Source organism: Anarhichas minor, unplaced genomic scaffold (assembly GCF_050575085.1).
Source record: "Anarhichas minor isolate MPS153535 unplaced genomic scaffold, ASM5057508v1 ptg000033l, whole genome shotgun sequence".
Lineage (NCBI taxonomy): Eukaryota > Metazoa > Chordata > Actinopteri > Perciformes > Anarhichadidae > Anarhichas > Anarhichas minor.
Genome location: NW_027466479.1, coordinates 7,183,739 through 7,202,392, shown reverse-complemented (window position 1 = coordinate 7,202,392; position 18,654 = coordinate 7,183,739). Strand labels below are relative to the sequence as shown.

Here is an 18,654-nt window from a genome sequence, read left to right as displayed (position 1 = left end):
GACAGACAGACAGTCAGACAGACAGGCAGACAGACAGACAGACAGGCAGACAGACAGGCAGACAGACAGGCAGTCAGACAGGCAGACAGACAGGCAGACAGACAGTCAGACAGGCAGACAGACAGGCAGACAGACAGACAGACAGACAGACAGACAGTCAGACAGACAGGCAGACAGACAGGCAGACAGACAGGCAGGCAGACAGACAGGCAGACAGACAGACAGACAGTCAGACAGTCAGACAGACAGGCAGACAGACAGTCAGACAGGCAGACAGACAGGCAGACAGACAGACAGACAGACAGACAGACAGTCAGACAGACAGGCAGACAGACAGTCAGACAGTCAGACAGACAGACAGGCAGACAGACAGGCAGACAGACAGGCAGGCAGACAGACAGGCAGACAGACAGTCAGTCAGTCAGACAGACAGACAGACAGACAGACAGTCAGACAGGCAGACAGACAGGCAGACAGACAGGCAGACAGACAGACAGTCAGACAGACAGACAGGCAGACAGACAGACAGACAGTCAGACAGTCAGACAGGCAGACAGACAGGCAGACAGACAGGCAGTCAGACAGTCAGACAGGCAGACAGACAGGCAGACAGACAGACACGTAGCAGCCGTGCAGGTCTGACCGACGGAGTACGGTGGGAGACAGACAAAGAGACAGAAGCAGAGTGGTATATAGATTTTCCAAGCAGATAGTGGAGAGATGTGTGCATCCTGATGAGTGCCACAAACAGGGCGCATGACTCTCTGTTGTCTGCCTGTTTCTGTGTGTGCGTGTGTGTGTGTGTGTGTGTGTGTGTGTGTGTGTAAGTGTGTGTCAGTGTATTAGCAGTCAGAGCACTGAGGCCCACGGGCGATTCCTGTGTGTGCTTGCGATAAAGGGAGAAAAAAAAAAGGAAGGGAGGAAGTATAACGTGGGGGAAGCGGGGCGTGGGGGGAGGGGTGAGGGGTGGGTGAGAGGAGAGATGAGGAAGTTGGTTGGGGGGGGGGGGGGGGGGGGGGGGTATGCAGAGAGTGAGAGAGAAAGAGAGTTACAAAAAAAGAAAAGAAGGGAGAGGTAAGAGCATCCAGCAGAGCAGGGAGCTTCCTCTGTGCTGTCAAAGCCTCTGGATCATGTCCCCATTGGTCTCTCTCTCTCTCTCTCTCTCTCTCACACACACACACACACACACACACACACAGACAGACACGCACACGCGCGTTCCCTCACCCAATTGCTCTCCTTTCTCCCTCAAACCAACCCCTCTCCCCCCTCCCTCTCATGAAAAGAGTGTCTTGGCAGGGTAATTAAGAATGGCCTCTAAACACAGGAGAATGGCAAGAACGCTCCAGATGAAAGTAAATGATTAAAATAATTACAGGCTGAGAGCTGACGAGCCGGAGTGTGGGGTGGCCGCCGGACATTTGTCGGTAATTAGATAATTAATCTGAATGCAAATGATGAGCCCTAACGAAGCAGTCAAGCTGAACCAGCGACAACTGCCGTGAGTGAAATGTAGGGGAGGGAGAGGGGTGAGAGGGAGAGAAGGGGGGGGGGGGGGGAGAAGAAGTAAAAAAACACATGAATATGAGTGTAAAATATCCAACCTTCCAAAAACAAATTCAGCATGAACAGACTCAAAAGCAGCAGCAGCAGTGTTGTAAATCAATAAATGTTTCTGGCAGTGGCAGCTCACAAAAACACTCCTCCTGCTTCACTGTTTGGAAACTCCAGTCGAAGTGACAAGACAGACATGAGTACCTTGTTAAAAATATACAAAAAGGCAAGCCATGTGTTGTGCTCTGCAAAAAAAAAAAAAGTTAAAACATGTCTCCTCTCCCAGGGAGCTGAAATGCCAAATGAACATGAGCTGGCACCTGAGGAAGAAAAACAGAGCACGCTCTGCACCCGCTAAAATGCGTGAGCAAATTGTGGATTTACTCGCTCGCTGCCACACATTCATTATCCCGCTATGTCTCTCTCTTCCTTGCACACACACGCTCACATATTACCAGTGCGCGTGCACGCGCTCTCAGCAGATGTAAACAACCTGCTTCATAGTGTATTCAGAGATGAAGATGTACTTGTCAGCGTCCTCTGCATGCAGCGGCTGTGGATCACTTCTTTAAATTCGAATACAGATCTTCAGGGTTTATTTATTCCACCCTGATATTTTATTGCTGTGGCAGTATTTTTAATTAGGCATTATAAAAACAGCAAGGATTATGCACTAATAACTTGAGTACAGAGCATCTGGCAAGTAAACTTAACAGCTTGGATCAAGTGGCGCCTGAACATTGCAACAAGACAGCTGTGACTCCTTTATTGGTGTAAAGAGAATAAAATCCCGACATTTCATCGATTGACAGTAAATGGAATAGGGCTGGGAGTTTTTACCCAAACTATACTTTTTTTCTGATAGCTTACTTTGTGGAATATCACCTTCTTTCAATGTTTTGCTACAAAAACCTTTTTAACATCTAACAGCAGAACTTTTCCTCAGGACATTTAAGTCTAAAAAGTGGCAAATTGATATTTTTAGAACGTTACAGAATGGTACAAATCTTTGCATTTGGCACATTTACGACTAAACCTATTACAACATTTTGAAGTTCAATACGCAGCCCTACAGTTGCTTCTATCCCCTAATAATCCATATGATTTTCATATAGAAGTGTAAACATAGACAAGATATTCACTGTAATCTTGAAATCCCTCAAAACAACTGTGATGAAGAATCAATTAATCTGGTTGGACGTGTAAGACTCACAGTTAATCTAAGAGAGAAGGTTGCACAGTCAAAGGCAGACATGACAGTTAACAACCCCCCCCCCCCCCCCCCCCCTCGTTAGTGCAAATTATGCAACACATCCACTTACACCTTTAAGAGACTCTAGAGGAAAACGTTTTACCTGTCCACCATTCTCATTAAATCCAGACAGATCGCCCACTCACTCATTCAGTCCGCCTCATCAGTCACTGGAGACCGACGCTGTGTATGGGAATGTGTTGTTAGTCAGCATGCTCGACTAGGACCTTATTAGGGCCCCGTGCAGGTTTACATGATCAGTAACTAGCCTCCCCCAAACTCTCAGCTGTCCAACGGTCACATCTCATAGCTCAGAACTCTGTTGGATGATTATATGAGCAGATTTCTTCGTGGCATTGTCTCTTAACAGGTGTTATATGGTTTGGATATTACTCTAGATTTTGCTTACATGTCAAAACAAACAATAGATTGTTATTGAGGTCAGATTGAGAGGATAACCAACTCCTTTTTTTCTATTTACAAAGACTGTGTGGAATTTTAAATACTGCAAAAATGTGTGTTGTGGTTGTATTTAAGATTGACGTTACTAAAACCATCACTGGAAACATTGACAAACATGGTCATGTGACTGAAAACACCTCTGTCTCAAGTCAATTCTGGCAATTTCATTGGTTAAATATCTATTTACATTAACAGGCAACCAAAAGTAAAAAAAAGTTGTGTTTAATCATGGACAGGTGAAGCATAAAAAGATAGGTGTACAACAATGATGTCTTAGTCTTACTCTGAAATACTAAATGTACACATAAAACATTATACAACGGGTAGTATCCTGGTTACAGAGCACTGAACTGCTGCCTACATCTCTGTGGTCTCCAGTGATATAAATATACAAAATGCCAAGTCAGCTTATTTATTTTGTCTCCTGATATCCTGCAAATAATGTTTCAAAGTTTACAAACTCCAGCTTCCACATGCGATTATGATCTCGATTAAACTACCAAATAATTTCCCTCTATGTATCGTGTGCCCAATCTCCCAGTTTGAGATGGAACAATCTATTGAAACAGTCAGAGCCCATTTGAAAACATACTTGCTAAATTCTATTTTGTTTTTCCAAGTTGGACAAATATGACAAACATAATATATTTGATCACAGTAAACAAACTCTGTATAATGTGTCAATAATGACCAAAAACAAAGAACATGCTTTAGGTTTTACTCGTCTACATAATACTGTCCCAAACAACCACATAAAGAACCTTTAAATGAACAACCAAACATACGAAACTTCAAAGCATCAAAATGTACAATATCTAGAGCAGGAAATATACAGACACGTGAGTGTTTTGAGTTGGAGGCACACAGATGCGTGTTGTCCTTCCAGAGTCAGTGTTTTCCAGCATGTCAGAGACACAAACGACATGCTGTCAGAGATTCCTTCAGTCTTTCATTCACATTATTTACTCCACGAGCAACTCAAAGTCCTCCGCCTTCTCAAACTCTGCGTTCATCTGGGCGGCCAGTGCGTCCAGCTCTGTGGTGCCGATCTGCTGGACCTTCTTCCTCCTGCTCCTCTTCTCCTTCACCATAACCACTCCGGGGATGTTTAGGTCCGGCTCGGGGAAAGCAGAACCACCGTTTTCCGCCTCAAGCAAAGACGTGAATGAGTTCAGACCAGACAGGGATCCACAAGAGACCCCCAGACCCGTCTTGGATCGCAGGACTCTCGGGCCCACCTCGGGTGTGTTCATCTTCTCAAAGCCGAACAGGTTATCCCGGGAGTCCGGGCTGCTGAAGGACTTGTCGCTGAGCCTGCTGTAGGAGCGGCGCACCTTCTGCGACCACACCGCGTCCTCTGGATCCGCTGCCGGCTGTTGGGAGTGAGGCCGGGCCGGCGGTGAGGAAGGGAGGATCGGTGACAGAATAGTGGCCTTCTTCTTCTTCTTCTTGGCCGAGGAGGAGCCCCCGCGGCCCGGGACAGGACCTGAGGAGGAGCCCTGCGGATTCTTCTGCTGGCTGCTTTCTGACACCGCCCGTCTCGGCGTGTTCTCCTTATTGTGCTCCGACGGTGCCACTGTTTTTCTGGGTGCTATTTTCCTCACAGTGATGGAGCGTTTAACAGCAACCGAGGTCAGCGCCATTTTGTTGTCAGTTTTAACGTGAGCCTGAGGAGCTGAACTCAGACGCGGCGACCGTCTCCTCTGTGAGCTGTTTATATTATTAGATCCCGCCATTATGTTGTGGAGCGTCCCTTCGTTCATACTGACCATTTTCCTGGTGAAATAAACGATTATCCGTGGAGTTCCTCGACAATCGGAGGGGGTAGTATCGCCACACAAATAACAGCAGTCCGCTCAAATCTTAAATTGCCCGCCCGAGTCGCGTAGAAAGCACGAAACGTCGTTTTCCGGTGACGACAACAGCCCGCGCCACCAATCTCAAACTTTTGCTGTGTAATCTGTACAGCCGAGGTTAAGAGACGTCTGCTATCTCTGATTATTATAGAAATCGTTCAGCTCACATCTGTTTGACAGAATGGAGTATTTAATTGGCATACAGGGACCAGATTTCGTCCTCGTCGCCGCCGATAATGTTGCAGCCAACAGCATCATTCAGATGAAACACGGTATGACAACGCGTTAGCTTAGCGTTAGCCACTCAGCCGGTTGCTTTAGCTAAACCTGCTAACAAGACATGTAGTCATAGCTCTTGTTCACGTTAAAACCAGCCCGTTGTACTGATAAATAGTGCGTACAGTTCTTTCTTCTTATTGCAAATTGGTGCAGTGTGAAACGTCCCCATTATCGAAACGTAACCACATATTCCGAATGTGACTTGAGCTAGCAAAGCTAACAGCAATGTTAGCTACGATAAGTTTAAGTTGCTGATAAATCGTTCTCATTGTGTTTAAGCAATTTGTGTACTTTTCTTTAGATACCTCTAGCTCACACAAGTATGCGTTCAATTATTGTCACGTACTACCCTGAGTTAACTCCATTTGATGCATTTGAATATCAAGCTACCGTTAGCATGAGCTGTTCACTGTGAAAGTGAAAGTGATTTGACGTTGCTCACTCTGGCAAACAGTAAACGAGCACTTAGATAATTCGTAAACACAACGACGATAATAAATTATGTCCCTTGTTTGTTTTTTCAGACTATGACAAGATGTTCAAACTGAGTGAGAAGATCTTGTTGCTGTGTGTTGGCGAAGCGGGGGACACAGCCCAGTTTGCAGAGTACATCCAGAAAAATGTTCAGCTCTACAAGATGAGGAACGGTAAGGATGATGATTGTGTCCTTCCTTCTCCTCGGAGGTCTCCACATGAACTCCAAAATATGTAGTAATGATATCGCATAGAACCACACAGATATAACTTTGTGTCTCGATGACATCTCTTTGCCTCTTATTTTTGTTGTAGGTTATGAACTCAGTCCAGCAGCAGCAGCAAACTTCACAAGAAAGAATCTTGCCGACTACCTTCGGAGCAGGGTAACTATCACAACACACAAAACAATCAACAAAGTCTATAAGAGGACATATGTCACACAAATCCATATGAGCTTTAAGCTGTCTTTGTATTTTGTGTCACAATTAACTGAGTGGCAAACCAGCAGACTATCCACTACACCAAAACCGCTAGTGATACAATTACATTGAGTTAGAATATAATGGGTCAAACTACAAGTTTATGAATTCAGATCAGTTGCTCATGTTCACACAAACTGTATAAAGCCGTCTTGGTTCGTGTGAGCTTCAGACCCGACACTGATGTGATCCATTTTGACTTATCAAGTAAACAGTGGCTTTAAAAAAAACATTGAACAATCAAGCTTGCCGAGCCAAAGCATAAAATTACCTTATTGCAAAGTGTAGAAAGCTATGTATTTATTTTAGCTTGCATTACTTGACACTTCCATTAGAAATTTGTCCACATGTTTATTTGATTTTGTTTGAAATCATTTCTTCCTGTCTTATCTAAACGCGGTGTTCAGCTTCCCATAAAGCAGAGGTAGCAATGTTTATGTTGTGTGATTTAGTCTGTTTAAGGGAGCCGTTTGAGAGATATGACTATAATCAAGTAATTGTTTGAGTTGGTGGGCCACATTTTCTTGTTTGAACCTCATCGCTGCGCACAATCACATAAGAGATGATGTCTTTTTGTGAGGTAACGTTTGCTCCTTTTTGGCTCTGCACAGGAGACCGACAATTAATTTATAGCATTGTGCTTCTGATGAAGAACAAAAAGCTCTTTGGTGAACAGTCAGTTGATCTGCACCTATTTGTTTATTTAGCTACACACTTTTTAACTGAATATATGCACAGCCTTTAAAAAGTTTGGAGTCACCTGCTCTATTAACGTTTTTCTTCTTTCCTTCAATAATAACTCTTAAAAGAAACACAAAAAAGTATAATTCAGCCACTAAATGTATTATTTACTTTTAAAATAGTTTTGACCCCAAAAGAAGAACAATTACGCGATATGATTCAAACGTAGCCACATTTAAGTGAACTTAAGTAACTAATAAAGCTACTTGGTCAAAACAAACTAAAGGCAACCAGCCAAGTAATGTAACACAATTTGTTTCACAGTCGTTTTATACAATTACTTTTACTGCGCTGTCAGATAGGGTCGTGTGAAATTAGAAAATTGTCTTTGAAAACAAGAGCACACATTGATATTTACAGAAAACAAGCTGAACGGCCTTGTGGTATCAACGCAGATGTAAATTTAACTTGCACCGTCTGCTGCACTTTGAGTTGCCGCGTATCCTCTGACCTGCTCCTTATTTTATGCTTCTGGTGTACATGTGTTATTGTTTTTTTTTCTTCCTGTGCGCTTAAACAAACCTTTTCAAACTCACCTGTATCTGAGTATATTCCCTCGGTTAACACAACGGTAGCTAATTAATCCACGATACCAGTGGTCACCCTCTGAATTAAGCATATTCATCTCGGAGTAATGAGTGAACATGCCTATAAATATTTTAATTTCTATTTTAACTTAATTACCTTCTTCTGTTGGCATTTACAATCTCATTTGGCTGTAGGGAACGACTGATAGAATCATTAATTAATTAATCTAAAGCAATACTCACTTCAAATGGCGGGGACAGTAACCATATGCGGTTTACTCACCCTTGTCAGAAATATATTTCCTTATAATTCCTGCTTTAAATTATTATTTGTTTTAATTAAATCAACAACGCTCAAACCCAATTGCCTTGATGACGTCACTCTCCTGTGATGTTCTGGTGGGAATTAAGCCTCACCTGTAACTACACCTCCGTTTGTGCCTCTTATCAGCTTGAGCCATCTGAGCTGAACCAGTAGATGCATTTTGACAGTACATTAGTCGGCTCGTTGTGAGCGGTGACGGAGGTTTTCCCTCCTCTGAGACTTTGTGACAACACCTGAGCCTGCAGCACCGGTCTCCCACCCCAACTGCACCGTTGCTCTGGGTATATTATCCAAATATCACGGCGCTGACCTTCGACACTTCAATACCAAAATCTGACCAAACAAAAATAAATGAAGGTGCAGATTCTTCCCTCATTTCTGAGCGCAACCAGCTAATTTATCAGTTTGCATGTTTGTGAGTTGGCCGTGTTATTTATGCCAAAGGCATCTTGAAAAAGTGCAGTGCTTTTAGTAATTATTATGTGTTTCCTGAAGGCCTTGCAGAGACCTGGGAGCCCTGCAGAAGCAAACACACTTTAAAGCAGGCAGTAGAGTGAAAGGCACACAACCAAGAACTAGATGTACATGCATTTATACTGTAGAACAAGCATGGAGACTTACTCTCTGAATTCAATCCCTGTTTAGCTATTTTATTATGTACTCTACTTAATCTACACTTGAATGTTAATAGGTGAAGTTTTAAAGGTCACTGGAGTTTCAGTTACACCCCCAATTTGCAGGACAACACCAAATTCAGTATGTAGCAATCAGTGCGTGTCTGTTTGGTAACTTAGTTTAGAGACAAAGTCAATTTTATTTATGTAGCCTAAGCTCACTAAAGTGCCTCGGGCACACAGAACCCTGTATGCTGAGAGGAACCCCCAAACTGCTCAATGCATCAGTGTTAAAGAGCTTAATTAACATGTAATCTGAAGTGAGAGAAGTGTCCTGATGTAAAACAGGAAACATAGGTGCGTCTAAGAATCTGACCAACTTTGGATACTTTTCAATACTTGTTTGGTTCCCAGCCCCAATGAGGCCCGTCATGCAGACTCTTTGCCCCCGCCACCCCAAAATCTGAGCATCTGCTGACTAAGCCCATACCGTGTGTGCTTTTGAAAACATTAGGAAACATATTTGTACGGCCGCAGCTAACAACTACTGTCATTATCAATCAATCTGCCGATCATTTTTCTATCTTTTATCTGTTGTTTGGTTCAGAAAATGGTGGGCCGTCATAATTTCCCACAGCCCGAGATGATGTCCAAACGTGTTCAACTGTGTCACATAGAACTGGAAAAGCAGCAAATCCTCACGTTTGGGACGCTAAGAACAAGATGGTGTTTCACATCGTCTCTTAAAAATGACATCAATCCATCACCAAAACAGTGACATGATCATTTTCCATTGATCGACTAATTGTTTGAGCCCTGCAAACATTTTACACTTGTTCCTTCTTGTAGCACACGTTGGTGTGTGTGTGGGCGGCGGCATATGTGCTTCTATATGCGAGGACAAGTCGACTCTGCTTCTCCCAACCCGCCCGTTGAGCATCGCTCGCACTAATTTGTTAAGAGCAGTGCAGCCGCTGCCTGTCACAATAGCAGAAGGGTGAAAATAATTACAAAAAACAATTAGTGTGGCAGAGGAGGGAATGTGGGACACATCGAACGGGGGATAGGGGCAGAGCAGGAGGAGGGGGAGGGGGAGGTGTGGGGGTCCCACGGGGAGGCAACCAGGCCCAGTAGACAACACCGCGCAGACTTAGTGTGAGAACGAGTAGGAGTCAACAACATAACGCACAGACACAACGCACGGGAGGGACCTATAGGATCGGGATGTGTGTGTTTTTTTTTTTTTCCCACTTCTGTCAAGGTTGCACATGTTGTAGAGGATGACATTTATATTCATGTCTTGCCACGAGCGGCGAGTGTATCGTTATTTTTTTTCCATGCCTCACGGTGATGAATTTGGTTTTATGAGTGCAGGATTTACTAATGCCGCGTTCTCAGGAGTGCTCAGAAACTGAAGCAATAGCAGTTTCTCCTCTGCATCCCACACCTTCCTCCAGCTACGCTCCTCTCACATTCATCAACCTCCAGAGTGCATGGACATTTGCAAATTATGTTGTATAAACAGGGCTTTTTTTTTTTTTTTGTCTCCCGCCCCAAACCATCTTGAGTATGTAGAATATGGAATGTGTGTCGTCCGTTCAAAAGCCTCGGAACGTTTAATACCAACCAGAAGTAACGTTGCTTTCACAAACATGCGGGAGATGCAATCTGACCTGTTTTTCTGTCTTATTTGGGTCAGAAATGATTCTCTCTGAAGAGGCGTCTGAAGCGTAAACAGTTTAGTACAATTGTTCCATTCCTACTTTAATTAATGGTTTATTTACATTGTAATCAATAGATGCATCAATAGATCAGTCGTTTGGTTTACAAAGTGCCACAAATTATTTGCAAAATGGGCATTCAAATATCACAGAGCCCCAAGTAACTTCTTTAAAGTTCTTATTTTGTTCTACATCAGAAAGATATTCAATCAACGGCATCAAATCCTCACAATTTCTTTTCTTCAATTTGGCTTTAAAAAAAACGATTAATAACTTCAAGATACATTTTTTGACGAATCATTTCATCTCGCACAATAACAGTCATCATTCTATAACATGTTAATAAGAACAAACGTGTATTCTACTGAACTGCCTAAATCTATCAACACTTCTACTTTCATTAAATGAACTCTTTAGTAATGCAGTATGCTTTAAGGACAAATGCATGCATTTAGAAAATGATTAAAACAATTGCTATGTTGCAAGTTTTAGAAACAAAACATTTCATAGAACATAGATTAAGCCCTTTCGTTGACTAAAACCAATTTGAATGTAGATGTATGTAGCTGAAAACCGCCTGTAGTCCAAGACTACGCTCGGCTCTTGTCTGGGGAACGGGCTGCATGGAATCTATTTTAATTAATCTGATTAAATCATGGCAGATTAAAGTTTAGCCCAGACAGAAAGGAAAGATAATGATCTGCTTTTTTCCCCCTACCATCCTTAAATCATCTTCTGACCCCCCCACAAACAAAAAAGAAATCACCATGTGATCCCACTGGCACATCCAGACCCTCAGGTTAAAAGAAAACACTGGCTAATAAATGAATCAGTGGTATATTGTTAATTCTGATGGCCGTATTCCTGCAGGATAAATTACAGATGAGTCCTTTAGTCTGAGAGACGTCATACCCCGGTGGCTGCAGACCTCCGGGAGGTGTAGTTAGCTAAAGCCAGCGGAGCATGTCGGCGCCGAGCGAGCGAAACCCCCGTTCGCATACGACCGTGTGCTTCCTTATACCAGCCTGCCGTCCAGAAAAACAACTCCGCTAACCTCTGGAGTACTGCCTTCACTCAAGCTTTAGAGAGGAGACAAAGAACACTAGCGGTGAGCATAATCACCTGAGGCCTGGACTCTGCTGCATGCATCATATCGGTAATGATACACATGAAATTCACCACAGAGCAAAACAAAGTTTTAGGGACATAGAAGCTCGGCTTCTGCTCTGCCTCTGTTTGTTTGAGCTTCCTGTCTGATGTACTGCAATATTTGCAAAGAAAACGTGTGTGGAAGACAAATAGAGATTCATTTGATATTAAATAAACGGGTTTAGGAGGCTGAGACGTGAGGTTGGATGCATCAAAACAGATGGTTTATAAATATCACATTTTTAGATCCTGTCTTAAAGCCTTACAGTCATCAGTTGTTGTATATATTTAGGTGTTTGCTCTGCAGAGTGCCGAACCAGTAAGATTATCGTCGACCCGTAAAGTTCGAGCTGTTTTTCGACTTTTCCGTGAGGCCGCAGCAACAGTTAGCCTGTGCACGTCGGTGATCTACAGCCCCATATGGGTTTGTAAAATATTTTGTAGCGCGGGCACACAATGGGTACAAATAATTACTGCCACCATATTGCACGCGGCTCCCCTGCTCCTGCACAGATGAACAATTAATACAGCAGATTGAGGAGAAATGCCAATAAAGAGAACACGCCCCGGGGCAGGTTGCAAAAATAAGGGGGAGGGAGGGAGGAGGAGGTGGGAGGTAGGAGGGTGGGGGGGTAGTGCTGGAACGTGGAAGAGGGGAGTTTGGGTGACGAGTTTGGGATGATTGTTAGAGGCCTGACCTTAATTTGTGTCACCACTAAAGCATTTTTTTTGCTCTTATCCTACACTGCCGATGTCTTAAAGGGACGGTGCAACATTTTGGGAAATTTGCTTATTTGTCGTTTTGCCGAGAGTTCGATGAGAAGATGGATACCACTCTTAAAGTCTGTACTATGGTCTGTCTAGCGGTATGAAGCTACCGCTAGAAGCCCATTGGCTTAGCTTAGCACAAAGACTGGAAACGGGGGGGGGGGGGGGGGACCACTAGCATGGCTCTGTCCAATGTTAACAAAACCGGCCTACCAGCGCCTCTAAAGCTCACTAACTAACTGGAGAGCTGCAGCGATTTTCTCGTGGGGACACATCCAGGCTAGCATCTCCCCCCCCCCCCCCCCCCCCCCGTTTCCAGTGCTAAGCTAAGCGGCTGCTGGCTCGAGCAATTTTTTTTTAAACCGTACATAGTGGTATCAGTCTTCACAACCAATTATTGGCAAGAATGCAAATAAACTTCTTTTTTTTCCCAGAAACTATTCCCTTGAAAAACAAACAAACAGGTGTAGCAGGTTTGTGTCTGCTGAAGGTGACGGTAGCAACGCACACGTGAAGCATTTGTTTCGTGGCACAACGGACGCCTTCTTTGGCTGAGAGCAAGCGTCACAGCGGGGGGGTGGGTATGGATAAAACATATGATGTGTATTGTTTGTATGTGAATTTGGGTGTGAGTTCAGGTGGCTGGGTTAACAAGGTGCCGGCTTCCCTCCGAGGTGACATGGGAAGGTTATTTTGATGCCAAGTCCATAGTATTGTTACATTGTAACCAACGAGACAGGTGTCTAGTGGGTGGGTGTGGGGGGTGACGCCACTGGGGCTTTCACAGGCTCACGGAGGAGTTAAAGCACACATAAACACACACACACTAAGATATTCAACCTGAGATTCACGCCTGTTGTGCGCGCACACACACACACACACACACACACACGTGTGTGGATTCAAAACCATCGTTGGCACACAGACGAGAGTCGGCTCCACAGGGAGCACAGCGATCATCATTGCCCTGGTGGCAAACACGGAGCTAACGCACAAGTCACAGAAATAAGCAGGTTGGCTCAGAGGTGAATTGAAACGAGAGGGCAGGTGTGCGGATCGCAAACTCGCCTGGCGTCACGTTTGTCGCACTGCGCGACCACGATCGCGGTCATTATATCGTTGCATTTGAACCCTGAAAACACTGCGCTGCTTCTATCTCCGTCAGGAATTTAGGCCACAAGTTTTAAATGAGGAACAGTGGCTTGCAACAACGAGGAGAGAAAATTAGTGTTTTGGAGGAAGAGAAGGGAGAAGAGGCTGGAAGCGTAAAAGATGTAATTTAAAAAGAGAAGAAGTAGGGGGAAGGGACAAGAGAAACGACTTTAGAAGTTTTTAATGAGCCCTGGCGCTACTCCAGGGCACAGGGTGAAGGCGGGGGGATGGGGGGAGGAGAGGGAGGTAAAGAAGGGATGAAGAGGAAGGGAGGGAAGGAGCAACATGGGGTGCTGACTCCCAGCAGATGTCACACTGCCAGTGACACACTGATTCACCCCCCCCCCTCCTCGCACACACTCACCTGCTCTGTCCTGTGACGCCCTTTCACCTCTCCCTCCCTCCGTCACTCTCCAGCTACCCCCCCCCCTCTCTGCTGGTTATGCTGTGTGCATCGCTGCACGTCTCTGCTAAAATGGAAGGTCAATAATCAACTAATAATCCCAAATAGTTGAGAAAGAGAAGTTGTGCTTTTCAGCACACACAAACTACCCGATTGAAAACCCGTGTAAACCTCATATGGCCCTCTGTGGTTCTGGAGGAGCTGTCCTACAGCAGCATTGAACTCGGTTAGCGTACATCTGTGATGTGAATCTTTCCCCTCCCTCTGGCTCCAGACTCCGTACCACGTGAACCTGTTGCTGGCGGGCTACGACGACACAGACGGGCCCGGGCTCTACTACATGGACTACCTGTCTTCTCTGGCCAAGGCCCCCTTCGCCGCCCACGGCTACGGAGCCTTCCTCACGCTCTCCATTCTCGACCAGCACTACAGACCAGGTCGGTGCTGAGAAATGCCTCGTGCATGTTTTTTTTCCTTCTCTTTATTGTTCCAGTGAGACTGACTGGAAAGACGAGAGAGAGAAATAAAGAATGTAAGGCAGGTGTGTAGAGCGTTCACTGCAGACACTGTGCAGTTGATGCACACTTTGGTCACGGCACAGACTCGTGTCACTGTCGCATAGAAGGATTTCCACGAATGGCAAACGGTTTGTCTATAAACAAGACAACAATTTGTGTGTTTAGTCCACATTGGTTTGCAGTGAAAATATCCCTGATAAATCGGACAAACTAGCATCCAGTGCTTTTAGCAATTTGAACTCGTTATCTTTCCTCACATGGCATCTCGGTCCCTCCTTTTGCCCCAACACCACACCGCAACAGCCACTTAATTTCAACTGTTAATAAAGGCTGTTTTCCCTCTTCATAATAATCTAATTTGTGTCTCGGTCATTCCCCCTCTTCTTCCTTTTCAGCATTCTCATTTTCTTCTGTTTTTGTTGTTGTTTTGTTCTAGATCTGACCCGAGACGAGGCTGTAGATCTGCTGAAGAAGTGCATTGAGGAAGTGAGTTAGAGGGTTTTTACTCATTCAGTTTTTTCACAAGTATGAATAAGAACAATAAGCATCTTATTTAATTGTTAATTATGTTGCTCAGCCTCTCGGATAGCAACTTGGCTCTGCAAAAGCGTGGCCTCAGTGTACTCTCTAGACGATTCCCTCTCACAAGGATTAAACTCTTATCACTGGCAGTCCGCAGCACAACCACTCAATCCACGCGACCTTAGCTCCGAGAGAGTCTTCACCGGGCTGAAATTTACTGAACAAAAGTAGTTTTTTCACCTAGGCTCCGCGGGAGGAAATCGTTAACGGTTTTATTTATTGATTCACCGATTTTCTTTTTTACATATTTTTTTTTTTTTTTTTTTTTTTTTTTTTGAATCTGTAGGAATCTTTTCTCACAGTGAAACCGTCGAGCTTAAAGCCGCACAGCGAGCCTTGATCAATGATTACAGATGACGCTAATAAGTTCACAACATACAACCAGTGGGAGATTTGTGTAATTTCTAAACGGCTGTTTGCGGACGCTTCACTAAGCACGCCAGAGGAAAATAAAAAAAAACTTGAGGGTGGTCCTGTGGATTGTCGTCAATGTGGGTTGATGCATTTGATAAAATGGAAGTGTATTTGTTTGTAGTCACAGGCAATTAGCCTTAAATAGTCCCACTTTGTTTAGTTTTTTATCACTCTGTGGCTTCCTTATTTCTCTGCTTTATTTGATTCCACATCCAGTCTGCTTATTCGTGTCTTTATCTTAATGCTTCTTGTCTCTTTTCTCTCTCTCTCCTCCAGCTGAACAAGCGCTTCATCATGAACCTCCCCTCCTTCACTGTCCGAGTGATTGACAAGGAGGGCATCCATGACCTGGAGACGCTCACCTCCGGCAAAAAGTGACCGCTCACTGCTTAACTACCAACCCTCACGCCCTCGTTTCTTTCTTTCCCTTTTTTTTTTTTTGTACCGTTGACATCCTTGCTCTTTCTGTTCCAATAAAAAGTGACACACAGTTGAGATACAAGCTCTCTGTCCCTGTGGTGCTTTCTCGTTGCTCTCTAGTCTACTCATCTGCACATAGAAAGAGAACAGCCTCCTGGCTGTGTACTTTTGCACTTGTACTGAGTGTGCGTGTGGGTAATGTACACTTGCTCATGCTTGTACACGTGTAATAAAACACGCATGCACATGGTTTAACTTAGAAATAGGGAAAGTAGTTTTCTCATAGAGTTTTGTTCCCTGAATGACCAAACTATATATAGCATTTAAGTCAGAAGTAAAAACAATCATGTTTAGTTTAAATGGTGTTTTAAAACTCTTATATTTATCATTGTATAATTTTCAAGCAGTAAAAAGGAGAAGAAGAAAGCATACTTAATAAATCCCTCACGGGGAAATTACAAATTTAATTTAGCGTATGACTGAATAGATGCTAGCTACATTTAAAACAAGCTAGCTGCTTTCTGACTTGCCAGCATTGAACGCTGACGTTAATAACAGCAATATATATCCATGTAGTCGATTAAAACATCTCAAAACATGGCCTGAAAAAATGACTGTAGAGCTTTATTAACACCTCTGTGACCGCAGATGAATAAATATAACCTGCACAAAATTGTCACCGATGAGGGGGTGATAGTGACCAGGTGTTCTGATGCTGGTTGAGTCTGTTTAATTCACCACCAACAATACACAACACACTGTGACAGATGCAGATGGATAACGGTGGTCCTGCGTGTTTTAATCCTGTAAATAATCCGAGCTCAAGGTACTTGCTTTTTTTTCCTCTGGGGATTTCAATCGCATCTCGGTCTTCATCAGAAGATGGAGTTTAGTCTCAGTTGTCGTGGCTCATTTTTAGTCTTCCGACGAGTATGATAAAGTATGATAAAAGTGCTGTTCATACACCATCACCTGTAACCGTACTGAGGTTCGCAGTTCACTATCACAGTTTGTATAGGAGGCGGGTTGACATAAAGAAGGAACATTTTCGTCTTCGATTGTTAACAGTTGCACTTTTGCCCTCAGACACTTTGCTCCGAATATAACAGTAACAACTCGGGTGAAAAACAAAGCCTGCCAAGTTAATGTGCAGTCTTCATGAAAGCCACTCCACATTATTTCAGTGCGTCTTTATTTAACAGGGTGAAGTGTCAGTAATCAGGCTGTTAAAGAATTTAAATTTACCGTCGGGGTGCTATTGTATCAAAGATAAACCAAATCTTAAATGTCTGTTGCTAAATATTGTCCTGGTAGATATGACAATGAAATAATTCTAAAGAAAGCATTGAACTCCTGCACACTGTTGGCACTAATATTAAAAAATGCAACTTTTTAGTTGAAGAATTTTGTCAGGCATCAAATTCACAATGTGAAACGACAACATCGTGACGCTAAAGACAGTGTGCAGCAGTTCAACACTGTATTTTAAATGTATTTGATTCTGTTATTGACTTTGAAAGATCAAGAATGGGCCTGTAGGATCATCTATAGGGAGGCAAACATCAATGTTAATGATTTGTTTTAAAAAAGAGTAGCTGCTGAAATAGATTTTGACTGTATACAGCGAGTGTTACAGTAAACAAGCGTACTCATATACAGCTGTAAATGGAACAACCAGGCCGCGTTGGTAACATCACAGTATGTGTGTGTGTGTGTGTGAGCGAGACGGCCCATGTGTACACGAGTATGTGTGCGTGTGTGTGTGGCGCTATCACCGTCTCCACCACAGACAGGTGATTAATAAACATTAAACAATCCCTCCTCTCTCAAACACACCGGAATCTGACGGGAAGAGCAGCATATGTTTTGCCTGGAGGCACAGGGAGAGATGGAGAGCGGCCCCGCTGAGTGTCAGATAGAGGGAGAGGATAGGGGGAAGGGGGGGAGGAGGATGGGGATGGGGAGGGGAGGGGGAGTTAGGTTACAGAGTGGGAGATGAAGGGATGAGGGGGGGGGGGTTGACACAGGAGGGTAATGAGATGGGAGGAGAGAAAGGGAGACACAGGCAGGTAGAAGTGAGTGATGTTTAAGAGTGAACGAGCAGACAACACGTGTACGTGTGCAGTCCCTGGAAAGCAGTAATTGCGTTGAGTATCTCGTCCTGGTTAAATAAAGTGAAGGACTGTGGAGGGGAGGCGAGTGGTGGTCGGTGGGAGAAATGTGGAACAGATGGGTTGAGGGGGAAACCAAGGTGTGTGTGTGTGTGTGTGTGTGTGTGTGTGTGTGTGTGGGTTGTTGGGCGCTGGGGTTCACACCGTTGCCTCCGCTCTCCCAGGTACAGCGTTCAGGGCTGCAGCTGCGACGCCTCCGTCTCACCGGGGCCCCTGCTGGAGCCCTTCGCGAATAGAAGGGCCCTGACTTTTTTTTCGTTTTTTTGTTTGAGTGGCCCCTTGGGGTGCACACAGAAAAACTGTCCGAAGCATGATGCATGTATGCCCACTAATTCAGGCTCTTGTGTTAGCATGCCACAGCCCTGCGCTACACAGGTACTAAAACAATTTGTCGATTCGTTGTTAAGTTGGTTTAGAGGACATTTATCAGCATGTTTGGCATTGAATTAATAGTTAAAGTCATTTATCAACACGATTTAAGAGTTTACAGCCATGCTAGCGGCTCTGTGAGGCTGTACCTAGGCGTTGAGCTAAATGCTAACGTCAACGTGCTAACATGCTCACAATGACAATGCTAAAATGCTGACAATTAGCAGGTTAACTAATGCTAATTTGCTAATTAGCACAAAACACAAAGTACAGCTGAATTTTGCAGGTTTTTGGTCATAAACCAAAGTATTATTAGTTTGACCTAATGATGGCACTAGATTAAAAGCTATTACAATTCATCCTGAGAGGGGCATGAATGTCTGTAACCAAATTTCAAAGCAATCCATTCAAAAGTTGTGGA

General features: G+C 44.0%; 2 protein-coding genes across 2 annotated transcripts; one reads left to right on the top strand and one right to left on the bottom strand.

The window, feature by feature from the left end:
• Positions 1-3,474: 3,474 nt before the first annotated feature.
• cdca5 (cell division cycle associated 5) lies at positions 3,475-6,029 on the bottom strand. Its single transcript, XM_076105793.1, has one exon. It carries the CDS (start codon positions 5,038-5,040, stop codon positions 4,231-4,233), a length of 810 nt encoding a protein of 269 aa, XP_075961908.1. The 5' UTR covers positions 5,041-6,029; the 3' UTR covers positions 3,475-4,230.
• psmb2 (proteasome 20S subunit beta 2) lies at positions 5,186-15,775 on the top strand. The gene is made up of 6 exons (XM_076105794.1): positions 5,186-5,396; positions 5,928-6,050; positions 6,193-6,263; positions 14,034-14,196; positions 14,714-14,763; positions 15,550-15,775. Exons 1-6 carry the CDS (start codon positions 5,306-5,308, stop codon positions 15,649-15,651), a joined length of 600 nt encoding a protein of 199 aa, XP_075961909.1. The 5' UTR covers positions 5,186-5,305; the 3' UTR covers positions 15,652-15,775.
• Positions 15,776-18,654: the final 2,879 nt, after the last annotated feature.